Source organism: Dermacentor andersoni, chromosome 1 (genome assembly GCF_023375885.2).
Source record: "Dermacentor andersoni chromosome 1, qqDerAnde1_hic_scaffold, whole genome shotgun sequence".
NCBI classification, from domain to species: Eukaryota; Metazoa; Arthropoda; class Arachnida; order Ixodida; family Ixodidae; genus Dermacentor; species Dermacentor andersoni.
Window position 1 is genome coordinate 73,407,431 of NC_092814.1, and position 16,450 is coordinate 73,423,880.

The 16,450-nt window shown below is 42.4% G+C and overlaps 1 protein-coding gene and 1 long non-coding RNA gene across 3 annotated transcripts; one reads left to right on the forward strand and one right to left on the reverse strand.

Moving 5' to 3' along the window:
- Positions 1-124: 124 nt before the first annotated feature.
- On the reverse strand, positions 125-1,525 carry LOC126545966 (retinitis pigmentosa 9 protein-like). Its single transcript, XM_055061619.2, has 5 exons — positions 1,268-1,525; positions 1,015-1,175; positions 857-948; positions 722-783; positions 125-391 (listed from the first exon to the last, which is right to left on the reverse strand). Exons 1-5 carry the CDS (start codon positions 1,384-1,386, stop codon positions 208-210), a joined length of 618 nt encoding a protein of 205 aa, XP_054917594.1. The 5' UTR covers positions 1,387-1,525; the 3' UTR covers positions 125-207.
- A 202-nt stretch (positions 1,526-1,727) lies between these two features.
- On the forward strand, positions 1,728-15,233 carry LOC129380503 (uncharacterized). Of its 2 annotated transcripts, none has more exons than XR_008608587.2 (2): positions 1,728-1,821; positions 13,045-15,233. It is a non-coding gene; the product is annotated as an uncharacterized lncRNA (long non-coding RNA). The 2 variants fall into 2 exon arrangements; XR_008608586.2 differs by lacking the exon at positions 1,728-1,821 and adding an exon at positions 10,971-11,334.
- Positions 15,234-16,450: the final 1,217 nt, after the last annotated feature.

Below are 16,450 nucleotides of genomic sequence, written 5' to 3' on the forward strand. Positions count from 1 at the left end.
TCGCACTGCTATTGAAGAAAGTTTATCCAGGGACTTCAGAAATGCGCGTGAAGAGATCCTAGATGAAAGTTATGCGTAGAGGTCTTCATCCCGCTTTCATCATTGCCAACAATCAACGCAAATCTGTATGATACGAAATATTTATTTAATGTGGTATGCACGATATAACTAAGGCAATTATGAATGCGACAAAAGAAGTGGAAGAGTTCACTTTCTTCTACGCTTCTTAGATTTACGATGGTGCTTCTGCTTTTTTCTGGACTCGTGTTTTGAGTGGCTGTGCTTGCGGCGACGCTTTCTCGATTCTCCCGGGGAGCTACTGCTGCTTGAAGAGCTTGAGCTGCTGTCAGAATCCGACGATCCTTCAAGAAGTTCCTGCAGCTGGCGAATTCTATCATGAAATAATAAAAAAAGAAAAGCGAATATACACACTCGAAAAAGCTGACTGAAACATATTACACTTGTCGATATGATCGGTCATGCACGATTTAATAAAACGACAGGTAGAAGGCAAGACACAGCTTGACAGCGATACAATTTCGTCCGTTATCTTTCAGTGACCATAGCCGTAATGCGTTCATTCCATCGTTTGTTCCCCAATACCCAAGAGCACCAACCTCATGCCCTACGAGTACATGACGCTAACGAAAGACGGCAGATGAACAAATATTTCCTCAACTAATGCATCGGATCGTTAATCCCCACCAAAGGGCGAACTTACCGTTCCTGCTTTTCAGTCGCTTTGCTTTCTTTCACGAACTCGTGCATCGGATCTTCATGCACCTAGGAATGAAGTAGCGCTCTGACGCACTTTAAAAGTAGTTCGGAATAAATGCAACTTTCATAGTGCACTTACAAATCTAAACTTCTCGCTTGCAGAGTTTCCACTGAGGAACATAGGACACTCCCTGTCTCCTGTCCTATGTCCGTAGGCTTTGCACCTCCAACCTATTGGAAAAGAGCGTCTGATGTTGAACGTCTCATGTACTAGCGGTGCTACAGTATATCACGCACATTTCATTACTTTAACTTCCTTTCCCAGGGGCATCCACAGACCCTTCGTAGGTGCCTTTGACAGAAACTCTCGCGCATGTTTGTTCTCTGGCAAGTCAGGAATACAGTCTTCGGGATTCTCCTTTTCCTCCTGAATTAGACCCGGTGGAGCCTGGCTGTAGCTAAAAAAAGAAATCAAAACAACACCGTTAATCGAGCTTTACACCTTTACCAGTAGCAGGTCGTGAGCAGCAGCGTGAAAGACAGGCAGTACAATGTGTCGATGTGTTTCAGAGCCTGAATTTTCTCGCTGACATTCTGCCCCTTGTCAAGTAGCGTCGGTCCTGGCTTAGCTTCCTGGCTACCACAACGACCGGACTTGGTTGATGACATTATAATCAGCAACACATCACGAAAAGGCCACGAAACCGCGAGAAATAACTGCAACGACGCCGCAAGATCAAAAGTGAACCAGTCACAATTACTACTGTACACTCCAGCCACAACACAGAACAAGTAGGACTTGACTCGACTCTCGAGCCACAACACACGTTAAGCCAAGCCGAATAATAATGCAACTTGTAGTTTTAAAAAAATGCTAGCCTACTTTCAGAACAAGTAGACGCATGAGTATAAACTATAATAAATGTTAGCTGAGAAAGCGTATGAACAAAAAATATTTGCTTAAATTATTTCTATTTGTGACGCTCGGCGCTGCCGGCGTCTTGTTTTGAGATACTTCAATATGGCGCCATGTTCAAACAGAACATCTGAAACTACAGTTGGAGTGCTACAGTGCTACAACCAACCTGTTGCTGCAAATGATCGGTACGATCAGCTTTCTGAAGAAGTTACATATATTCGGTAGAGATCAGCATCTCCCAGTGTCACTTATATTCGAGCATGCTTTTGAGCTGAACATTTTAATCCCCGCTGTGTCGGTACAGTTAGCGCTCCAAACAGGTACAGGCTGTGCGACGCAGGTGCTAAACGCACGCGCACATAGCGCGTGGCAGAGGTGAGGTGGTAACCACATGGTGTGCATCTATTTCTATGGCGATGGATCATCTTAAGAGCTTGGAAAGTTCGATCAGATGGGATTCTCAAAGCACATCATCACTAGCATGTGCAGAAAAAATTCCGGCAGAAGTCATTTCACGATGACTGTCCATGGCAATGCGATTAGCATTCGAGCAATGTAGCGGCACCCAGTATTTCTGAAGATACGTTTATTTAAAATCTGTAGTGGTCACTCTCAGACTTCCGTTGTTTTAGCTTTATGCGACATACCCTGGCATTGCCCACTTTCTCATGGCACTCACTTGCCCATGTAGCCCATGAGCATGGCGGCATGACAATGACTGTATGACGCCGACGCAGTGACGACAATGTAATGAAGAAGAAATGACGTCGATGAAACGGCAAGGTGGTATGATGACGACGGGATGACGATAATGAGATGACAATTCGTAAAAAGAGGATGATGATGACATAACGAGGACAGCGTCACGACGATGGCACGACGACGCAATGACGACGGTGCCAGCATAATCACGATTGAATGACGACAGCATGCATTACGATAGAATGACGAAGAAGGAAACATGTCGATGGATCGACGAAGGGAGTATGGTGACGACGGCTTGGCAACAATAGCATGATGTTACTGTAGTTATAGAGTTAAAATGACAGCATAACGCAATGATAAGACTATGACTGTGTGGCAACGATGGCGTGACGACAATTACGTGGCGGCGACGGCATGACAAGAGTAGGATATGTCTGATTTAGAATAACGATGACATATCGACCGTGACGGCATCATAACGACGGTATGATAACAAATGCATGACGACGACGCAATGACAACGATGGCATGACAACGGTATGAGGAAAATGGGATGATGATAAATGTATCACGACAGTGGCGTGATGACGACTGTATCATGAAGCCTGTGAAGCCTGTATGACAACGATGGCATACCGAGTGTTGGATAACGAAGGTGGATTGACAGCGATGGCACGACCACGACAGCATGACGACTGTGACAATAAATGTGTGATAGTGACTGTCTGAATATGATGGCATAACAAGGTGACATGGCAATAGTGGCATAATCACGATTGAATGACAAAGGCCTAGTATGATAGAATGGCAAAGAAGGAGTGACATCAATAGAACGATGAAGGCGGTATTGTGATAATGGCTTGATGACAATAGGATGTTACTGAATAACGAGAATGGTAAAACAACAGCATGATGACGATGGTGTAATGATGACAGCATAATTTGAATCAGATGATGATGATGGAATGACCACAACGGCGTTGCAACAACTTTATGTGGACAGTGGGATGACGACAATGGCATGACGACGACTGTATCAGGAAGCCTGTATGACAATGAGGCTCGACGATGATGATATGACGAGTCGAATGACGAAACTGGAATGACCACGTTGGAATGACCTCGATGGCATCACAACGGCGGTGTGACAACAAATGCATGATCACTGTATGACGACGATGGCATGATGAGAGTCGGACGACAAAGCTGGAATGATAACACTGTGACAACCACGGCGGCATCATGACCACTAGCAAATATCTAGTGTCCCAAGCTATTAGGCAACTTGAGCCACTGAGTCGGTGTTGAAGGCATGATGGCAATGGCATGACAGGAGTCAGATCACGAAGTTGAAATAACGATGACAAAATGACCACAATGGTATCGCGATCTTGAGTGCGTACCTAGTTGTTCAAGATGGTAAACAACTTGGATCACTGGGTCAGCGTAAGAGGCTGCTTAGATAAGCAGATAGATAGGCTGAAAATGACTGAAGTAGCCAAAGGATGATAATTGCATTGAAAAGAAAACTGCATGGCCCTAGAGAAGTGAACAACGCCAGCAGTGAAGGGGGGAGGGCAGGTCATCATTCTGTGTACACGAGCCGTTCAATTAGATATTGTCATCCAGGTGCAGAATAAGCTCGATGCATTTGCATAGAGGTAATGAATAAAACCCTAACTAGGCTGGCTTCAGAAGCAGCAACTGAAGTAGGAGGTAAGACACCAAGGCAACCAGTAGGTAAGCTCTCCCAATTAACAAAGGACCTAATAAAGAAATGACAAAGCCTGAAAGTGTACAACTCAAGAGATCAGATAGAATTCATGGAACTGTCAAAATTGACCAAAGAAGAAGTAAGGGCTATTCTAAATTATAATGTGAGAAAGGCTGAGGAAGCCGTAAAAAATGAACACAATAAAATCAGTGCGAAGAAAACTTGGCATAGGACAAGCCAAGATGTATGCACTGAAAGATAAGCAGGGTAATGTCATCAACAATTTAGAAGATATAGTAAATGCAGCAGAAGAGTTCTGTACTGACCTGTACAGTACCCAAAGGAGCCATGCTACCTTCATTCAAAGTAGCAATGAACAGGGTACACAGGCTCCTTCTATAACTAACAATGAAGTTATAAGGGCATTGCTAAACATGACCTGGGGAAAAGTGGCAGGAGAAGATGGAATAACAGTCAATTTAATCAGAGATGGAGGAGATATCACGCTTGAAAAGCTTGTGGCCCTTTATACAAAATGTCTTACGACGTTAAGGGTTCCAGAGAACTAGAAGAATACCAACATTATACTCATCCACAAAAAGGGAGACGTTAGAATTTAAAAATTATAGGCCCATTAGCTTACTTTCAGTATTGTATAAAATATTCATCAAGATAATTTCCAATAGAATAAGGGCAACACTTGACTTAAGCCAACCAAGAGAACAGGCTGGCTTCAGGAAAAGATATTGTACAGTGGATCACATCCATGTCATGTAATCGAGAAATCTGCAGAGTACAATCAACCTCTCCATATGGCTTTCATAGATTATGAAAAAGCATTTGATTTAGTAGAGATACCAGCAGTCATAGAGGCATTACGTAATCAAGGAGTACAGGAGGCATACGTGAATATCTTGGGAAAGGTCTACAAACATTCCACAGCTACCTTGGTTCTCCACAAGAAAAGTAGAAAGACACCTATAAAGAAAGGGGTCAGGCAAGGAGACAATCTCTCTAATGCTATTCACTGCATGCTTGGAAGAAGTATTCAAGCTATTAAACTGGGAAGGCTTGGGAGTGAAGATCAATGGCAAATATCTCTGCAACCTTCAGTTTGCAGATGACATTGTCCTATTCAGCAGCACAGGATGAATTACAACAAATGATTGAGGACCTTAATAGAGAAAGTGTAAGAGTAAGGTTGAAGATTAATATGCACAAGACAAAGATAATGACCAATAGCCTGGCAATGAAACAACAGTTCGGGATCGCCAGTCAGCCTCTAGATTCGGTGACGAGGTATATTTATCTAGGTCAATTACTCGTAGAGGACCCTCATCAGGAGAAGGAAATGTACAGAAGACTAAAAAGGTTGAAGTGCATACGGCAGGCGTTGCCAGATCCTGACTGGGAGCTTACCACTATCATTACCACTAGCAAAAATTTGTTGTCAGAAGTCTGAAAGAATTCAAATAATTGCTAACCTGCTTATAATGCATCATTGCTTGCCCTCTGCGTCAAATGGCAATAGTTGGTGAACATCACCTTACTACATCTTTCACGTATTAGTATCTGAGGAACTGTTATTTGTCATCTGGATTAGTGTGTAAAACATACAATAAAGATGTTCCTTGTGCTGGCACGTGCATTTGGCACGAGTTTACGTATACCTTGCCACATGAAAGCAGGATCTTGTAGATCACATTTCATACACAATCCACAAACTTTTGCACATTTTTCACACCGCATGTTTCACACCACATGTTACACGCCACATGTTCCATGCCACATGTTCCTTGTGTAAGCTCCTTATCAGAATGTACTTTTTTGGCCCAAAAAAGCTTGGCCCAAAGCAGAGCACTGGGACGTCATGCCTCTCAGCTACCTTTTTTAGGCGATGCGACAGATTGTGTATGTAAGGCAGAATTACCGGTCTCTTAGTTCATTCATTATTCTTTTTCCCCTATTTTTCTGGGCATTCCCATTTTCATGCGGCAAGGTATACATGGGCCAGACGGGATTGTCTCAATGACAGGCTCAGAAAACACTGATATGCAAGGCAGCAAATAGCCAAGTCCAACAATCTGGCCATACATTGTAGGATGTGCAATGTATGCCAAACTTTGGCAAGACAACAGTTGTCGCTAAAGAAAAATTCACAAGAGAAATTCGAGAGGCTTTAGAGAAAGAATAAGAAGACAAGTGTATGAGCCCACCTTCAGTCATGCTTAGTGATGCCGAAATTACATATGCATGTGATGCATTTATATGTAAATAGTGAAGAATAATATAGGGAGAAATAAATGTGAGGACACGATTGAGTGGATTTGTTGACTTGATTCCCAGCTTGCTCATGCAGCTGCAATGCATCATTGTTTTCAGTTAAATATGTGGTCTGGTCTAATGGTTGTAGTTTGCGTTTCTTTGGTGTCGTTGTGTTTTCCTTCTTAGTCGGGGTTCCTGTTGTCCCCATTAGTGTGTGCTGCACAAGCGCAAAAACAGTGGATGTACACAAAATAGCCCAATTCGTTGCTCTGTTAAGAAGGAAATATTGCTTTTGCACAAACTGCAACTGAAGAAACTGAAAAGAACAAATGAAAAGGTTTAATGTCATTTTAGGAGTGACAGCAGCCTTCCGAGGATTTCAGTGTGGTTCGTCGATTGGCAGCACAGGTTGATTAGAAATACTTGGGTGTGTTTAAAATTGGTCACCATCAAACAGACTTTTACTTAATGAATTACATGTAATTAATTGTAATCAATTACATTTTTTGGTAGTTATGTAACTGATCAATTACTTTGTTTACTCGGTATGGGCTACTGCACTTCAATAATTTTTTTCAATAGTCAATGACATCATCATCATCATCAGCCTGGTTATGCCCACTGCAGGGCAAAGGCCTCTCCCATACTTCTCCAACTACCCCGGTCATGTACTAATTGTGGCCATGTTGTCCCTGCAAACTTCTTAATTTCGTCCACCCACCTAACTTTCTGCCGCCCTCTGCTACGCTTCCCTTCCATTGGAATCCATTCCGTAACTCTTAATGACCATCGGTTATCTTCCCTCCTCATTACGTGTCCTGCCCATGCCCATTTCTTTTTCTTGATTTCAACTAAGATATCATTAACTCGCGTTTGTTCCCTTACCCAATCTGCTCTTTTCTTATCCCTTAACGTTACACCTATCATTCTTCTTTCCATAGCTCGTTGCGTCGTCCTCAATTTAAGTAGAATCCTTTTCGTAAGCCTCCAGGTTTCTGCCCCGTACGTGAGTACTGGTAAGACACAGCTGTTATAAACTTTTCTCTTGAGGGATAATGGCAACCGGCTGTTCATGATCTGAGAATGCCTGCCAAACGCACCCCAGCCCATTGTTATTCTTCTGATTATTTCAGTCTCATGATCCGGATCCGCCGTCACTACCTGTCCTAAGTAGATGTATTCCCTTACCACTTCCAGTGCCTCACTACCTATTATAAACTGCTGTTCTCTTCCGAGACTGTTAAACATTACTTTAGTTTTCTGCAGATTAATTTTTAGACCCACCCTTCGGCTTTGCCTCTCCAGGTCAGTGAGCATGCATTGCAGTTGGTCCCCTGAGTTACTAAGCAAGGCAATATCATCAGCGAATCGCAAGTTACTAAGGTATTCTCCATTAACTCTTATCCCCAATTCTTCCCTATCCAGGTCTCTGAATACCTCCTGTAAGCACGCTGTGAATAGCATTGGAGAGATCGTATCTCCCTGCCTGACGCCTTTCTTTATTGGGATTTTGTTGCTTTCTTTATGGAGGACTATGGTGGCTGTGGAGCTGCTATAGATATCTTTCAGTATTTTTACATACGGCTCGTCTACACCCTGATTCCGCAATGCCTCCATGACTGCTGAGGTTTCGACTGAATCAAACGCTTTCTCGTAATCAATGAAAGCTATATATAAAGGTTGTTTATATTCCGCACATTTTTCTATCACCTGATTGATAGTGTGAATATGGTCTATTGTTGAGCAGCCTTTATGGAATCCTGCCTGGTCCAATGACAGTAACCAGTTATTTTATAGACAAGACAAACTGTGATGGGTGATACAGCTTTGAGCACTTCAATGTGGTGGGAACTATAGTAGAACACGCGCGATCACTCCAGGCAGCAGCCTTGGGGATTTACATCCTTAGACAGGCAAACCGGGCACTCAGTATTTGTTTCCTCATCTTAATGACAGGTCATGGGGCTTGTATTGTTGCACCACATTCTGCATCTGGCAATGGTTTCGCATATCTATTTGCCACGAGTGGCACCACGTCAGAGTGTTCATGTTTAGCGAATTCAGACTTTGCTTATTTCATTGTCATGGGATAGTTCCCGACCTTTATTTGATCATTTTGCCATCCGGTGTTTGTAGGTTACAACACCGCCTTTTCCCTCAACACGCACAGAGCGACTTTTCATTGTTGCTGTTGACGTCCTCACAAGATAATGAGAAAAAAAAAAAGGTGACTAACGAAAATTTTGAAAAGCAATTACTAGTGAAGATAAACATGTGAAGGGCTGCTGAGGACACACTAAAAAGCCAGGGCAGCTGTTTTTATTTACTGTATTTGTGCAGTGCCAATAACAGCTGGAAGAAAAATAATGGTAAAGTAACTGATTACTGTTTAGTAATTACTCAGTTGCTTTCATGGAGCATTAATTGGTCACTGTAATAAATAACATTTTTGAACGATTTAAGTGTAATCATAATTGGTTACTTTTTTCCTGTAATGTGTGCAAGTCTGCCATCAAAGGCTACAATGACAGCGGGAAACCTACGTAATCGCTGATAAAAGATGCTTCTAGCTATGTGGTCATCTTTTTTTTGCACTGATATGTAAATACAACCAGCTGCAACAGAAAAAATACTGAATCATATAACCAATTCACATTTTTACAATGAAGCTGTTAAGGGGCTACTTTCCCCGCTATTGTGTCCGCGTGTAGAAAAACATTCCAAAGATAGTGCAATGCCGGGCCGACCCGCAGCGGAAGTGAAGCAGGCGTTAAACACTCCCCATATATGAGTCGATCCCAAACATAGTGCAATGCCGGGTCAACACCAGGGCGGAATTGAAGCAGACATTAAACACTCCCCATACGTGAGCCGATCCCAAAGATAGTGCAATGCCAGGCCGACCCACGGCGGAAGTGCAGTTCGCCATTAAGGGGCCCACATACACAGCTTCACTGGTCATCCTTCTTCACAGAGTGGAAGGGCACTGAGTTTTTTTTTAAGTGTTCACATAAACTTACTTTACCATTTATTTTGTTGGGTTAGCGTAAATGCTGACTGCATGCTGCAGCAATGGTTTGGGATGACTGCGGCATAGCGGGTGCTAAGACTTATAGTGCATGGGTACAAATCCGCTGGTATTCCCAAAGGACGCATAGGAAGAGAGCGTATGTTACCCACTTGGTTCTCTCTCTACCTTAGCTCTCGATATTTCAAGAGAAAGCTCGGACAAAGCCATGCACTGTCACTCCAGTGCCCATGCCTGGAGCTAGCCACCTCTCTGTTTTAGCGCCTTTCCATGTGAATTCTGATGTCCAGCTCTCCACAGCTGATATCAACTAAGTTGGTGTAGTGGCACAAAAGGTTATGCTAGAATCTGTGTATCAGGAGAGGTGCTGTAGCGATAGACTATGCACCTTTGTGTTGCTTATGGAAACTCGCATATCCACTTTGACGAAGAAAATTAAGTCTGTCAACAACTTTGCGAAATGTGCTGCACCAGGCAAGAACAGTTGATTAAGTGCAACAAAAATTTCTTTGAGCTGCTTAGACTATAGCACAAGTCTAAGCTGCTATGAAGGGAGGCGTTAAAGAATTGAAGAATTAAAGGCCTATTAGCTTGATTTCGTTATTGTACAAGATATTCAAAAGGGTACTGCAACACTTTTTGAGTATGATAAGAAAATGTTTGCAAATCAGTAAACAATGCTGCCATGAACATGCGAGCCAAATATAATCTTGATGCATGAAGCAGGGAGCCTACAATATCGCATACCTTAAACTTTTTGCTCACTCCCTGCTGTGGCTTTTGAGGCCCCCTCTCTTTTTCTGCTGTCAGCGACATCATAGCCAGAATGACAACCCGTAGATGCCAGTCATTGGCTGATTCTTCATAAATCATGAATCTCTTATAAAATCTCCAATATCTTGTAGCAAGGCACCCACTGTAAGTGGCATTTGTCATTGGACATTGTGCTGCGTGCTCTTAAGCAGTCCTAGTAAAGTGAGGGCTATGAGTGGAGTTATGTAATGTGGAGTCGGCACTGGGTCAGCATTGGGTCAGCCTCTTCCCAGAGTGGTAGCCCACAAGGAGTCTAGTGTTATACTTGAAGGCTATAGAGTACTGTCCCAGCTTTGGAGCTTATTCTTTAAAAAGCCAAAGCACTCCATCTCTCCACTCTGTTTACTTTCTCTGTCATCTATCCGCCACGGTGGCTCAATGGCTGTGGTGTCCTTCTGCTGCACTCGAGGTTGTAGGTTTGATTCCCAGCCATGGTGGCTGCATTTGGTGGGGGAAAAATGCAAAAACGCTCATGTACTTGTATTTAGGTACACATCAAAGAACACAGGTGATCAAAATGAATTTGTAGTGCTCCACTACGGTGCCCTTCATGGCCCACCATGCAGCTTCAGGGCTAAAAACCCAATGAATTGATCAATTTCACTGAGACCTAAAACTTATACCAGCCCTTCATTATGCCTTGAAGGTAAATACAAGTATGTATTCATGATCATCACCAAAAATTCTGGTTGCATGAATACTTCAAAAAATTCTAGTAGAAACCATCAATAATGATTCTGAAAGACTTCTTTGAAATCTACTGGAATTCCATTGTGTTTCTTTGCATTGGTTTTGTATGCTACATTGTGGTCAACTGTATTTTGAAGTTGCAGCATGAGTTGTTGCTGCGAAATGTCCATTTGCCATGTTCTTATTTAATTTCTCTTTCTACAAGAAGGGTGGTGTAAACCAAAATAAACTTATTATTATTGTGGCAAAAGCATGCAACTTTCCCTCGCCACTCCTCCCCCTCACCATATTCCTCTCTCCCATTCCCCTCACCAAGTTCCTTATAATTCTTTTACATGGAACTGACCAAGTTTTCATTACACCATCTGCGAGATCAGCCTGGTTGAATGAAAAACACTGTCCACTTTAGTCAGCGAGAACGCAACTGGACAGACATGCCGGAACCCGATGAAGAAGAGAAAAAAAAAGGTTTCCTTTGATGAAGTAATTATGCACTTGACGTAGTATATTTGTTGCATTGAGGATATTTAGGTACCATTTATTGCTTCATTGCGTAATTTTGTAGAGAACACAGCCAGTCACCAGCACATCTTTAGGGATAGCACAGATGGCTATGTAAGCAGATTATTTACATATGTGCTGTTGTGCACAGCTGGAGGCGAGTGATTCTTTCTTAACTCCATACCCCCTCCCTACACCATATTCCTCCACTCAATTCTTACCAACCCCTCACCACATCCCCTTACATTACACTGCCCTGAGAACATTTCTACTCACAATCTATTGGACTGATGGTCCATTGATTTAGGGATTGGATAGTCGCAAAGAAGCTGTATAATGCTTACAAGCTAAGCCAGTCCTTAATGTTTGCAGATGAAAACCAGTTATAAATATTCAGTCATATAATATTGTTTCCAAAGAATACCTCCAAGAATGCTAAAGGACTGTTTGCGTCACAAACTCTAATATTTGTTGTTGGTGCTGGCTGTTTCTTTGATCGAGTTCCATTATACGATTATGGAATATAATACACTCCATTTGACCTTATGCTCTGGTCACTCATGCTGGTCTGATTTGGTCTTCCATCCCATTCGACCACCAGTAGTGAAAGATTGTGTTTCTGTACAATTGAAAAAAAGATCAGTGCTCATCTGAGAAAATCGATTGCAGTCTACCCATCATGAAAGCAACTTGCAATGCTGGGCCTGTTGCCATTTGTGCAAGTTTCTGTGACACCCAAGCGCAAAGTCCTCAACTTAACAAAGTGGCTCCAATGTACAATGTTAGATTCTTTTGACTGCACCAAACTTGTAACAAAACTAGGATATGTCAGAATGGCAAGGCTGCCATGTTTATAATGATAATTTAATCCTCGACTATGGCACTTAGCTACATTAATGGATAGGCCAAGGATACACCATATTTATGTAGATATACATATAAGTCCTTGGATATGCTTATTCTGCTCCTATTCTCTTTTCATGCCGTTCTTCTGCTTCACTTACCTTACATTTTTGAACATTGAAACTGCTTTAGCTAAGGCTGGTGATAAGAACATTCTTGGCTGATACTACCTCTTCATACTACTCTGTCAAAGCTATTTGTGGGAGTGCAGTTCTCCCTTTGTACGTCCCTCTCACTCACTATGCATGGTAGCACCTAGCAGACCACAACTTTGAAGATAGTTGGCACCAATGAGTTAAATAGAATGTCCACATTAAACCCTTGCATGAGGTGAAGCAAGAAAAATGGAGGCTCGCTCTCAGTCATGTGTATACCACCTTTCAAGCAAGAACTACAGCCTCCTATTGGTATTCGTACTTGCCAATAGTTGTGCAACAAGCACTTTTCCATGTACCTGTGGTCATCTTCATCCCAGCACATGTGCTTAGCTCCTACAGGACTTTGGGGAGACGCATGTCAACCTGATTCAGAGCCATCATAAAAATTGTATTTCTAAAAAGCCTTCTGCTTGCCTAGTTGGCACCTGCTGAAGCACATTATTGCTGCTAAAAGGATACACAGGAACAAAGACTCAAAAACACTGATGACACAGGAAGCACTTTTAAAAAAATGCTACTTTTACTTGTCACTGTTTTTGAATACATCATTACAGTCAGTGTGTTGTCTCGGCTTCTGTATATGTGCTTTTTAGTGGCAGTCATGTCCTTGAAGGGTTTTTTCCTTTTACAGGCAAGAGCCTACCAGTGCGAGTGAACCTTGGTGCAGTTTTCAAGGAGTTTGGATACATGTACATAACCAAGGGTGTTTGTAAAAGCTGACCTCTACAATAAGGAACTTCATGGGGAGGATCCAACTTGTATCACAGGCGATTGCCTGTATGTCGGGAGTATATAGTATGTGTAATTGGAATCATGTCATTTATGCGGTAAATGACAAATAATAAATGTAGTAGATCAATAGGGATTAAACCTGGCCCCCCTCAATTAAATAACTTGCTCAACCAGTTGCACTATCAGGATGGTAAATGTATAATGCCCCAAGAGCGAACGCCTTATGATGCACAGCACATTGTGCAAACCACATGCTGAACGCTGGTAACTGTCGCACCATATCCAGTGGTGGTGATGACGGGGTGCAGTGGCAAGAATGAGATTCTGAAAGTTTGTTGAAGGCAAGCTGAATCTGTGTCTGCAGTGACCTCAACAAGCTGACAAAGACCACGATTGAACTCTTTCATGGTGAGAACATAATTTGGAGATCTGTAGTGCCAAGACTGTTGCCAAGATGACAAGCCAATACTGTCTGCAGTTCTGCTGCAATTGACAAAATAAAATATTGATATCACATTAATCAAGTTTGATGTTACCATTTGTGACTTTCATGCAAGCATGTAATTGGAAATGGTCTTTAGATGTCTGTTGAATGTAATGAAAGCAGTGGCCAGAGAGAGTGCTTGCATATTTGTACAGTAAAGGTAGGTGGGGTGGACAAACGTGGCAAAGGCAAAGCAAAAGAAGTTGGAACTGAATTGAATGCTACTCAAGGCATTGAAGGGAGCAGTGCAGCAAGGCCCAGTTTCAAAAGGCTGTTGTGGTGCCCATTCTATGGTATAGTGGCAAGAATCAATTTTTTTGTCACATGGAGAGTACCTAGCACTTCGAGCTGTGAAGTTTTCTCACTTCTTACACGTGTCCACACATTCCTTTTCCAGCTCCTGTGGAATCTTGCACCCATATAATTTCTAAGAATGCTACCCTGAGCGTAGTCCAGTGCCATCATTTGTACAAGTTTATGGTTGTGACACAACAGGAATGCTGGCAAGCGTAATGTTTGACTTGTCTTGAACATGGCTTGGCCTAAAGCATAACCATGGCTGCATGATTGATGCACAAATAAAGCTGTCTGGGTATTACACCTTCATAAAAGATACAGGTTCTTTAGTAATACATCTAGCATTAATGCTATATGTATTAACATAGCATTAATGCTTACTTAAGGTGTAAAAATTAATACAGCAATCTACTGAGCGAAACTGATGAAAAGTGATTGCAAACCTTGTGTTTTCTTCGATTTTCTTGACCTGCTGGTACTGTTCACATTCAACACAGCCATGCACTAGTGGAAGTGTTTATGTTCCATTATAAAAGGTCCTGCACAATGGCAGAGGAAGGACAGCACCTTAAATTGTTTTTAATAATTGTTTTTAGTCCACTGTGACAGAGAGAATAATACTGGCCACCAGATATTTCTACAAGGTGTCCTGGCTCTCTCAGAAGAATGCCAATCTGATTAAACCTTCACAGACTTTCACTGCCTGAAATTCTCATGCATACAACAGCTGGCACCACTTTTGCCTCTAGAAATGCGAGGGAACTCTATGCTTGCAACTAATGGCACAGTGTACTCGCCACAGGTGCCACGAAGCCAGTAGCGACAACTCTGCCAGCAACCAAGGAAATCACCACCGTTGGAGAATGACTGGAGGCTTCTGCTCAAATTCATAGGCTCTACACAAGTGTGAAGTTTATACATGATGGCCGAGGTGGTAGTAGACATGCCTATAATAGCTGTGCTCTAAACAGGAACTTTTTTGTGCAAGCAGATCTTCCTTTGGAGAGTTTCCTGTTCACAGTTCCAATACATCCTTTGCCTGCTCTCCATTCATGCCCAAGCATGTGCAGCACATGAGCACTGAACCCAGAGTCAGTAGCTTTGGCAACGTTGCTAAAGTGTTGGTGATTTAACCAATGATGTGCTCCTTAAGCCCCTTGTGCCAACATCAAGTGAGATGCTGAATGCCATAAGACTTCCAGAGGCAATTTACTGGCAAACTGATACTGCTCCAAACAAAAGCTTGTGGGCGTTATTTTGTGATGTGGTGGAAATTATGTGAGAAAATAAATTTGTGGCAAACAGAACACTAGTCTGTTAAAGAATGTATATAGCTGACATGGAACGATTAAACCGCAACAAAAGTAAATGAAGGCACAATATTCTTTCTTGATTAAATCATGCCAATTTGTAGCAAAAGTGATACATGTTATACGGGCGTCACACAGCGCACTTCCCTATCCGGATCTGAGCCCAATCCGGATCGAATTCCTCGGTTGTGATTGGCTCCTTTGTACAAAATGCGTGAGAGAGCCAATTGCAGTCGAGAATTTTGATCTTGACTGGTGCCGATCACGATAAGTGTACGTGTGACACCGGTATTACACAGGATTCTCATAGTGACTGAACAACTGGCAGCCACCAAATTTTGTTTTGGTCATTGTAGTATGAAACTCTATGGTTACAACAGGGCTGAGCTATATCGGTTTCAAACACCACACAAATCTGACAAAAACCAGGCTGAGCCACACGCTGCCAAAACATCTAAAGGGAACCCTCCACAGTGGCTTAACTCTCTCGTTACTGCGAGAAAATGGTCATTTTTATAGGTCTCGGAAAAAGATTTACCACAACAAATACCATTCCAGCACACACTACAGCATAGCATATTGTACATAATGAAATGCTCTTTCCAAAAACATATGCTGACAAGAGAGAGAGAGAGAAGGGAAGACAGAAAGGCAGGGAGGTTAACTAGACTGAGTCCAGTTTGCTACCCTACACGTGGGGAGGGGAATGGGGAGTGAAAGAGGGAGAGAGAGAACTTAGGTATAGGATGTCTACAGTCTGGCACTCAAGTCTGTTTCCCTCAGGTAGCGAAAAAGCGCTCGAACTGCTTTCTGGGCCAATATATGCTGACAAACAAAAAAAAATGATTAGGTGAAACATAATTCTAGAAAGCACCATTTTTGCTGCCAGTAGATAAAAACAACAATAAAGACACATATCTACAAAAACATTAATTTCAAAGGAAATTCAGAATATACATTTCAAAGATAAATAACCCAGGAATAGTGTCTGAAAAAATAAATGCTCAGTACACTGCCATTCTTCGGATACAAAAAGACCAGTTGATCGCTCATGCCATGCGGTGAAGCAGTTCCTGGATGTTGTGAAGCAACGTAGGTGCCCTCGGCACTTTTCCCACAAAACGTCTGGTTTTTATAGTCAAGGGCAAAACGGACGCCGACCAATATAACATTAAAAGAAAAGGAACCAAGACGTTTCGGCTCCCATACGGGGG